At 48.3% G+C, this 10,594-nt stretch overlaps 1 protein-coding gene across 2 annotated transcripts in view; it reads right to left on the bottom strand.

Annotated features, from left to right (window-relative positions):
* Nucleotides 1-3,744: 3,744 nt before the first annotated feature.
* Nucleotides 3,745-10,594, bottom strand: part of LOC144265538 (uncharacterized) — a 178,446-nt gene continuing 171,596 nt past the window's right edge. For both annotated transcript variants that reach the window (XM_077818193.1, XM_077818194.1), the window contains exon 15: nt 3,745-10,100. In XM_077818193.1, coding sequence (XP_077674319.1) covers nt 8,383-10,100 — 1,718 coding nt within the window. In that variant the 3' untranslated portion in view covers nt 3,745-8,382. The remainder of the gene's footprint in view (nt 10,101-10,594) is intronic.

The raw sequence follows: 10,594 nt of genomic DNA, 5'->3' as shown, positions 1-10,594 counted from the left end.
CTCAACCTTTCCAGATTACTGTACCGCTTCCAGGAGTCTGATTTGTCTTATGTGCCCCCACGTTTTACCTGACTTGAGAAGTACTTGGTTTTTTGTAAGCAAACGTCACAGCAAACTGTTACTGAAAATGGCTTACTTTCTTGTCTTTGCCATGGAGTATAAAGTCATTGTATGAGATTTTAGTTTGTACTGACTTCACTAGTGCTTTTTATGTAGCCTGTTATAAAACTAGACAAATATCTAGATGAGCTGATGTACCTCTGGTTGAGAACCACAGCCCTAGAGCATGGGTTTTCAATCCGTGCCTACATGTGTGACATTATCTGTTTGTCAGGGAGGGGCTGCTGGCTGTGTGATATTTGCCTCCTTCCTGCCCCTTGCTGACTCCAGGCCTTGGGGGTACAACATGAGCAGTTCTGGGCCTGAAGCAGCCATGTCACACTTGGAGGGGAGGAGAAACAAAAGGGAGCTGTGAGTGTCTATTGCACATCACAACTTCAGTGGCTCAGCTGTAGGGAGGTATATCCTGAGAATGCCAGTAGGCTTGGTGGGGGCCAAAGGAGGAGAAAACCCTTCATTACTAGGGTCTAATATACATCTCAGCCTGTTTAGGTGTCTGGCTACAGCTGCTTGGTGGTTTCTTTGAAAAGGGGGGCATTGGGGTTGTGCCTCTAAGGCTGGTCCACAGCGGTTGCAATGAATGGCTCCCACCCAACATCCTGTTCTATTGATTTGTTTCCTCTTCCTTGCCAGGGCCTGGGCCATGACCAAACCTGCTGGCGATTTCTGTTTAGAGCCACACTGACCTTCCAGAGGGGCAGCTCTAGGCCTGCACTTCTGTGCTTTTCTCCCACTGTGCCACATGGATGGCAAGGTTAATTTTTTTAGTCATTTGAAGCCTGTAATGAGAGTGATGGCTCAGGAGTGAAATGGTTGATTTAATGGGTCTAGCTGCAGTCAAAAGGGGTGTTAGAGACCTTAGTAATAGCACTTGTCTGAGATAATTATGCTCTAAGCAGTATCGGATGCCTTTGGCAGCAGCATTCATTCCCTGCTCTTACCATCTGGGGAATATACAGCTACTAGGATTTGAGGCTACTGCCTGGGCGGGAACAGACAGACTGAAGGTAGGTTGACACTACACGTGGAGAGTGCAGATTCCAGCTCAAGGAGACTTAGCCACATAACACTCTGCTTGAGCTAGCAAAAATGGAGCTGCAGCAGGCGGGGGCTCAGCACCCTGAACGTGGTACGTAGTCCAGGGCAGCTATGGGCTGGAATGTACACCTTCCCCTGCCCTGGCAGTCATACCCTTTAAAGAAGGTGGGATTGGCAGAAGCCCTATACTAAGTTAGGCAGACCAGTTCCATTGGGGTTTGCACCACTTTGGAAAAGCCCACCTCCTTCATTACATACTCTGGGGAGCTGCTCCATTGGGGATGAGAGTTAAGGAAGGTGGGAGTGGTAGGCTAGCCCTGCAGTGGCTCGTGTGTCTCTCAACCCCTGATCGCTGCATTGGGGGGAGAGGCAGGGCAGCCATGCCCTACCCCTCTGTCATGATACTAGACTCCATAAGCCAGGCTGAGCAGTAAGCGCCGTTCCCCCTCTAGCTGACCTCTGCTTTTAAACAGACTCCTCTTTCTTCGGAGCAAGGAGGAACTGAATCTCTAGTGGCAGCCCGTGATGTGACCTTGTCTAGGCCAAGCCCTGTTAGAGAAGAGTGGAAGGGGCTAGGCCCCCATACTGCAAAGGGCACAGGCCTGAGTTCAGCTTTGCCTCCTGCTGAGGTTTTTCCCCCCCCCCCCCCTTTTTTTCCCCAAAGGCAGGAGAGGAAATCCACCTAGCAGAGAAGGGTGTGTTCCCTCAGGAAGGGGAAGCTGGGCTAGGTCAGTAGGTGAGCAGCAGGGAAAAACATGGTAGATAAATTCTCTCTCCTCACATGGGCTGATCAGACTGAAAGTGTTTTTTAAAAAAGAATTTTGCCCCTGGGGGAGGTTAAGGTGCTTCCAGGATCTGCCTTTCTTCTGAAGTACAACAGGAAGTTTATAGCACTGTAATGCACTACCCAGCTGAATGTGGCCTCTCTGCGTCATTTCCCCTTGATGTCACAATCAAGTCTGTTACAATCCAGCAGTGAAAAGGGTTGAAGTACTTCATTTTAAAGGTAGTGCTGGTGCAGGAAGAAGAATGCTGCCCACAGAGTTTGCTTAAACTGACAGTATAAGCCCCCTCTTCTCCTTTAATACAGAGATGTGGCATGGGGAAATTGCAGGGCCTGCAATTCATAACATCACAAGCTGGGCTACAGCTGTTTGAGACAGTCTAACAGCTCCAGCCTCCTAGTTTCTACAGCTTCATGCTCTAGGGCTGTATTGAAAAGTGCTCCTCACCTCTTTAATTTACAGCAGAAGTATGTATAATCTGAAGTTACCAGGCCCCTGTACTAGAACTTCAGGCTTTCTGCTCAGCTCTAACAGGATCATTCCTTTTAGCTAAGCCTAGCCCTTGACTTCTGCTACATTTCAAATCCACAGGGCTGGAATAGTGTTATGCTCCATCTTAAATAAAAGGCCTAGAAACTACAGTACCCTGAAGTGCAGCCAGTTCCAGTGTGAAACAATGCTGCTGCCTGTGTTTAAATGCACAAAGGGGGAATAGTTGGTGTCCACCCTCCACGCCTTCCCCTGGTGCTTCGAATACCATCTACTCTTACAGAAAGTGGAGCAAGCACAATGGTGTCAATACTGACTCACTGGGCAGAGCTGTCCCCCATCCAAGCACAGGAGAGGGGGCCTGTGTCCTGTGAAATCAGACAAGATCATGTAATGAACTGACTGTAGTGATGCAGAGGGGAAGTGTGACTTACTAGAAGGCTTCACGAGACCATGAACTTAGTACTTGAAACTGCATCAAGCCAGCTGCTCACTATCTTACATTTGAGAAGGGGCAGGGTTTCAATGAGCCATGCAAGAGAGAATTAAAAACCAAGCCAGGAAGATTTTAAAAAAGAGGCAACCCACTTTCCTCTTTACACTATAGTACTAAGCAAAACCCTGCCTCTGAGTTGGCTCACCCATGAGGCTGAAGGACTGAACTTAGTCCACCTCCACTACAAGTAGTAACCTGGATGGCTCTCTGTTAGAAGTCAAATGTCAGCAGGGATGGAAGTGCAGTTCTGTAATCCTGGTTGGGGTTAGTGATTTTGTATAAGGCTCAAGGACTTTTTGATCCACACTGCTGGTGACATCCTCTTAAATCTCTTCTCCCTTCCCCCAGCCCTTTTCTTGTGTGGACAGACCAGGGACAGGACTGAGGCAGTGTGGGAGGATTTTGCATAGTTTTACTGTTCTTGCTCTGTAGAGACAAGACATCAAGCACCAGGCTGTCACTCAGGCCGCCTCTCTCCAGCACTGAATGCAGAGAGAAAGAGTAGCCAGTTCCCAGCACGAATGGCATTTTCAGAGCAGTGCCCTTAAAGCTCCAGCTCTCCATAACTACACTAATTGTATCCAGAACCTAGGACCCTTGAGCAGCTAGCACTGCATCAGGGGGCAAGCAGGCAATAGACAGTTTTAATTACACTATAAAATCAGGGACATTGAAGTCCAAGGAGACAACCCAAATCTTGATCTCCCCACCCCAATGGAATAAGTAGCTAATGCAGTGAATTTAAGGAAACAGGAGGGGATGTAGTGCATTGCCCTAGAAGAAAGACACGCTGCAGCTGTTTATGCTAAACTTCTTAAACTGTCATCATTACAACCATGTAAAACACAGCATTGAACACTATGTACAGTCTGTTTGGATCAGCGTAAAAAGGAATGAGCATTTTGCTTTTCAAACTCCCTTACCAAAAAAAAAAGCACATACATAACAATGGTTTAAAGTAATAACAATACATTAGAATCACAAAGGAAGATCTCCACATTGTAAACAAAAGTAGCAACTGAAAATAAAAGCCAATGGTAGCAGATCTCTCAAAGTGCACCAAAGAGACACACCAGCCTCTAGTCCACTGAAATGGAAAGGTTACAGTTTCAAAGACAGGAGTTTCCTGAACTCTGGTGCTGCATTCCTGCCACAGGGCTGCACAGCCTCTGCTCAAAGTGCTAGTTCACCAACAAAAAAGCCTAAACACCAAAAAAACCCTACTCTTTTAAAACTACATATCTTTCAGCCAAGTAAAGGATACGTTGGGGGAGGAAGCTGTTTTCCTGAGTTAGCATGAAATAACGCTGGCTTTGCCATCTGATTGGGGGCATCCTAGGAGCCATGCATTATTTGTAGAAGTGTCTTGCAATTTGTTCCCTCCTTCCTCCCACATGAGTCCTCCTTGTCTCTTGGAGCCCTTGTCTCTACTCCCCCCACATATGTGAAGCTGGGCGTAATCATTCCCATCTCTGCTACCACACAGCTCCTTATCAAGCCCAGATACCACCATGGGGGGTGCAGTATAAGAACCTGAACAGAACTGACTGGAGTCAGAGGGGTTACTTGCAAGCCCCTGCAATGATGGCGGGGAGTGCGTGAACCTGACATGCTTGAATGGTCATTTGCAACCATAGATTGAAATGGAAAGATTTAAGTTGGTTTGTATGTAAAATGTTAATTTCACAAACAAAAAAAGTAACATGCCCGTTTATAAATGAGGCATTGCTCCAATGGTACCCACCCATAGCAGCTGGCTCTGGCAGTTTGGGCCAGTAAAACCTTTGTGCAAAGACACAGATGAAGGAAAAAGGCAAGAGTCTCATGGCTGTAGCAGCAGCTCCTCGCTCCCCCTCAGAAACACACTCAGTCCCAGACGACACAAAGGGCTTTGCCTTCTCCTCACAGTTTGGAATAAGTCCAAAAGGCAGCAAATGAACCAGTTTGGAGCAGGGTGGGGGTTGCCTGGTGAAGAGAAGACACTATAGGGACTGATGGCACCTACCCTCTCACCTTTAATGAGGACAAGAGGTCCTAGCTGCTCAGACTATGGTGGAGCATGGTGTGCTGTGGCCTCCAACAATGGCACTTTTCTTACTGAAGAGGAAGGTGATCCTAAACCACGTGCTGTACAATGCTGCAGGGATCATGAGCAGTCTAAGTCCACTGGAGTCATTCCACTAAGTTCAATAGACTTTGGAACAGATGCTAAGCTTCCAATTGGACTCCTATTTTAGGAGAACACTGTATATATATTTCAGCTACTACCTCTGAGACAGAAGATCAGGAAAACCAAAATGATTCTTGGAAAATACACACTTGGAATTAGCTTGGCTGGCCTCTCCCCAGTGAGATTTCATGAGAAAAAGGAGATATGCATCCTGAATTCAGCGTACGTGAGATTTTGGCCTGCATGGCAAGTATTGTGCGTTAGGCAGCTATTCAGTATTCTAAAGTCAATCGCCATTAAAAGTGTGTTTTACAAGAGGTCCTAGATACGCTCCATCTCTGACCTCACACTGCCTACATACACCAGAACGGCAACAGACCCAGTGGGAGGAAGGCCAAGCAAGCAGAAAAATGAAGGTAAAGGGGTCTAATCTCCTATCTCATGTGTGAGCTCAACTCCCACGCAGGTTAGTGGAAGTTACATGTGTGCTTGGAGGAGAAAACAGACCCCAGCACACAGAAACCATGGCTAGCAGGAGATTGCAGCTACTTTAACAATTTCCATTGCCCACTGGCTTCTAGAGCTCAAGGGGACGCACACAGTTCCTAACTAAAGGATACTGCTCGTCCTGCAGAAATACTGCCCGGGGATTACACACTCAGACATGTTACTCTCCAAACTACTGCACAGCTATTGGGAAAGGACCACTAAAATAAAAACAACTCAAGCACCTTTTTGCTACAATTGAAAATGAGCTGTGGTGGCCGAGAATCATAAGACTTAGCATTTATAGAGCGCCTCTCCTCCTCCGAGCGCTTTAGAAACATTACAACTAATCCTCACCATACCCCTGTGAGGTCGGACAGTCAGGATGCTTACCCCATTTCATAGATGGGGAAAGCAGGCAGAGAGGTTACGCAACTTGCCCAAGGCCAAAGAGGAAGCTGGTGGGAGAACAGGAATTAGAACAGGAGCTGCTGGCTGCCAGTGCTGTGCTCAGGCCACCTCTTGAGAGAGAGAAATGGGGAGCTCCCTTTGCAAGCTGTCATCTACATCCACATAGAACCACCACACCCAGCTGGTCACCTGCAGGGGGCCAGGAAGGAACCCCCACACACACAATGTATTCTGGGTGTTGTTTTGGGTCTCCTTCCTCCAAGACATCGGCCATGGCTGAAGGTGAGACACTGGACAGGGGGGGCCAGGGCTCTGAGGTGGCACCAAGCATTCTCTCTCTCATCTGCTTGGCTGGCTGGTTCTTGCTCACATGCTTATGGGCGAAATGATCGCTATAGGTCAGACTAGATGATCTAGATGTCCTTTATGGCCTTAATCTCTAGGACACGTTTAGGAGCTGGTCCGAAGCCCATGAAAGTCAATGGGAGTCTTTCCATTGACTTCATTGAACGCTGGTTCAGGCTTTTAGTATATTTCTACTCCCTAAGGGAGCCTTTAACCAGTGTTCAGGGGACATGCGTGTATATCTATCTATATGCATGCCTCAAGTATGCTCTCAAAGCATCCTCAGCTATTGAAGGAGGCATCACCTGTAGTTAATTCTGTGGAATCAGGTTCCTCATTACAAAGTATGGATGGTAATAACCATGCCTAGAGCTCTGTATGCTGTACTACAGTGATTCAGGCTCCTGAACCAGAAAGCAGGACTGGCATTTCTCCATAATTACAGAATATTTCCCCATGAGCTGTAAGCTTGCTTTTAAAGAAATCTGCCCCAACTTTCTTCATTCTCGAAGACAAGACATTTGCATTTCTGGACCACAGGCTTTAAGCTTTACAGGAAAGGCCTCTTCTTCTAAATCTTTGAGCCAAGATTCTCTCTTGGCAGCTTCTTATTCTGTTGATTTACAGCCAGACTATTTCAAGGAGGAGCTCAGCCAAGGCTTTCAGAACTTTGCCACCTTCCTTTCTAATTCCAGTGTGGTTTCCACACTGACACTTCAATTGCTCAAAGCAGGGACCAATGTAGGTTTTGGAATTTTGATGAGAAGTGATCAAACCCTATTACACTCTTGTGGCTTGCTAGCTAACGCAAAAGACCAGCCAGGGCACTGCCTCCATTGCTCAAATAAGAATACATCCTGTGTTTATTAGCATAGCTACACACTGATTGGTCATTTACCGAGGCAGTGGCCTCCTTTTCCTTTCAGTCAGTCCTAAGGCAGCGAGCCTGCTCACTGTCCTGGCTTCCCAGAGAAAAGGATAAGACAGGCAGGCTGGAAAACTGATTGTAGCTCTACTTCGACCTTCTGTCCCTATCACATGAGGAACTCAAGGAATCTGAACAAACATTTAGTGGATCAGCACAATCCTTCTTCAGGCTCGTGGAGGAGCATGGCAAACGCATCTTTCCCACCTTGCCTTCTGCCTGCATCAGAAGTTAACTTTGCTTTCTGACAAATCCTAGCTAAGGCGCAGCCCAGAACAAACCCACCGAGAACAGAAGGGCACTTCAGCACACAACATTCAGCTTCCCTTCAGGAAACCTCCCACTGCAAATGGAAAAGAGCTAGAGAACTAAGAACGGGCCTACTACACCGCCCCATTGCACTCGAGGTGAAAAGATGCACGGTCTTTCCCCTGGGACGTGAGCAGTGCTCACCGGGATTTCTGGAATAGAGCTGGACGTTGCACAGACTTTACAGAAGGCTGGCTTTCCTGGTGAGAATACTCAGTAGCCTTGTTCGAAGGACTGCTGGCTGTTAGGATTTCAGAAAAATCTATTGGTGCAAAGGCCATTGGGAAAATGCGACTGGCCACATGGACCAAGTGCTCGTTTGTAAAGAAAGGCCCCTCTGTCTCGCTTTCTCTCCCAAAGCTGCTCTGTCTGTAAGAGCAGCTCAAACCCCTCTGCATCGTATTCCCATGTTAACAGAAACTAAACTCTGGTTTATGAGACCAAGCTCCTGTGTTTATAAAAATGATGGGAAAAAACAGTCAAAATATTTAGCACATTAACCAGCTTTGCCTCTCTGCACACAAGCAGAGATGAAAGCACTTTGTGATTTGTCCACAGAAAAAAACCCCGCAGACTTTTTCCACCACCTCCTGGCACCAATACATTGTCTATTGGCCAAGGTACCAACTCCTGCATGCCACACGTTGCCCCCAAACATTCGTACCAAACACAGCTCAGCACAGGATCATCCCCTGTCATCTCTACCCTGGGCTGTGTTGCCTTTTAGTTGCAAACCTTTATAAGGATGTCTCATGAATAGACAGAATGTAATTATATTGTTTGTTCCCCCCCTTTGCCCCTACCCCTGCTAAAATGTCACCGATTTGGACATCTGCATTGCGGAAGTGCAGTCTGGATAGAAACTGTTCTCTGAATGGGCTTTAGCAACCTTGGGTGGTATTTTTGGCTTTGGGTGTAGACAGGGACGCGGCTCTCTCAATGCATTTAATGACTTCTGCGCACACTGACTGGCAGCCACCGCCTCAAGTTCTGCAGCTGTAGGAAATGCCCCTCCATCAGCGGCCGTCAAGGCTGCACCTATGTGATGACTGCCCTCTTGCAAAGGCAGTGCCATTTTTTTTCGGTTCAACAAGTCCTGCTCCGTAGCATGAGCCACGTGAAGTGGGGTGGTGGTCTTAACTATTTTATAGGGGCTGGACTGCCCCTGTAAAGCCGGGGATGACAGGTGTCGATCGGGGAGACCCTCTGCCAGCTGAACTGCCCCAGAGTCAAGCATAGATAAGATTGGCACACTGCCGCTGCCACCAGACAGTCTCTGATGAGGAAGCAAGTTGAAGGCTGGGTGGCCCAGTCCTACTGTCTGCTGTGCTGAGTCTGTGCTCCCTCCTGAGTGCATCCCCAGATCTGCAATCTCACCCACAGATGCAGATCTGGGTACCGAGGATTTTGAATCTGGTTTGTTCTGTGGCACTGCTCCGCTAAGATTCTCGGTCCTGGGCACCTGCCCAGAAGAGTTATCCTCACTGTACTCCAACTCGGAGATGTTGTCATACTGAGATACGTTAGAAGGCCGTCGTCTACCATCCTGCAGAGGGAGAGAGAGAGTAACAAGGGCCTTCTCCATACACAAGACAGGCACTTGTCCTTTCTCTGACAAACCACAAGGAGAAGCAAGGTTTTGTTCTGGTGCTGAGAGCGAGTCTGTACTGGGAGGCCGGTGCGGCTGCTCTGGAGGCGGCCCTGTCAGTAAACCCACCGGGAAGATGGTAGCGCTCGTGTCTTCAGGCCTCTCCGAGACATTTTGCACAGAAGCATCTGAGGGTCTTTGTTTAGCAAGGGATGGAAGAGACGGCGTTTGGTTTGGCAACTCCTGACCTGCTAATGTTTTATTGTGATTGACAGGCAGGTCTACTTGGGGGTTGTGGCTCTGGGTGGCAATGTCCCCTGCAGAGTTGTCCTCGGCTGTCCCTTCAGGTTGTGCTTGCTGAGGTGCCAACAGCTGAGCTGCCTGGAGAATGGCCTGGTTTGTGTTGCCTACAACAGGGGAGGGGTTATGTTCCTGCAGTTCCCCTTCACCCGTTCCTGCACGGAGAGTCTGAGGACTCTCTTGTGAGACAGCCTCCCTGCTCCCTGGCGATGCATCCTGGCTCTCCGAGAGGGCCTGAACCTCATTCTCCTCAGGAGGAGACCGCTCCTGTGATGGGGTTTCACCAGCAACTGTCTTTAGCGACTCTACCCGAGTTTCTTCTCCATGCTGGTTTTCCTCTTGGCATCGCTGGTGGCCCTTTAATGGCTGCTGATGCACATCTGGTGCTGCTGCCGGCGAAGGAGGCCCGTCCTGCTGCAGAGGTGGGAGCCTCTCGTTTATTGCCACGCTCGCATTACCGATAGTATCATTCAGATGAGCGGGGCTGTTGTTTGGAGGGGACAGCTTTGTATCTCTGTCAGGGTTGAGGTCAGTGGCAGCCTTATTCTGCCCATTCACTGCAATGCTGGGTTTCAGTGCCACGAGATTTAGAGAAAGCTCCAGCCCCAATGGTTTCTTAGGGAATTCTTCAGGTTTTGCTGTAAGGGAAAAAAACACCACACACGTATTAAGCTCTTTTTCAAGGAGTGCTTTAACAAGTCCAGCAAGACGGGGGATCTGAACCGTGTCCAACAAACAGCTGCCCTTCAAAAGGGGGGACGCTTTAGTCACTCAGAGCAAACGGTGTTTGAAAAACAAAGATGGAGATCACATGTTAGCCTTTGGGAGCTTCCTGCCGGTGATCAGCCTACCTACAAGAGGTGCCATTAGCCACACCGGCAACCTGGGAAGCTCCAGCATGATCCCCAAGCTCACTGGCCTCCTGTTCTAGCAGGTTCGCCATCTAAGGCAGGACTTTCATTTATAAACTTCTAAATGTTTCATTTTACTAATGGCTGATGCTGGGATTGCTGTCAAAGGTAGGTAGGCACCAAAATTTCAATGGCATTTGAGTGCCGGAATCCCAGGCTGAATCTGTATTTAAGGAGATAAGAAATGGTCAACCAGTTTGTAGCTCATCCTGGCCCTGCTG

This window comes from Eretmochelys imbricata, chromosome 6 (assembly GCF_965152235.1).
Source record: "Eretmochelys imbricata isolate rEreImb1 chromosome 6, rEreImb1.hap1, whole genome shotgun sequence".
In the NCBI taxonomy this organism is placed as follows: Eukaryota; Metazoa; Chordata; order Testudines; family Cheloniidae; genus Eretmochelys; species Eretmochelys imbricata.
The sequence above is the reverse complement of the archived record's forward strand: the minus strand, read 5'-3'. Positions and strand labels throughout refer to the sequence as shown.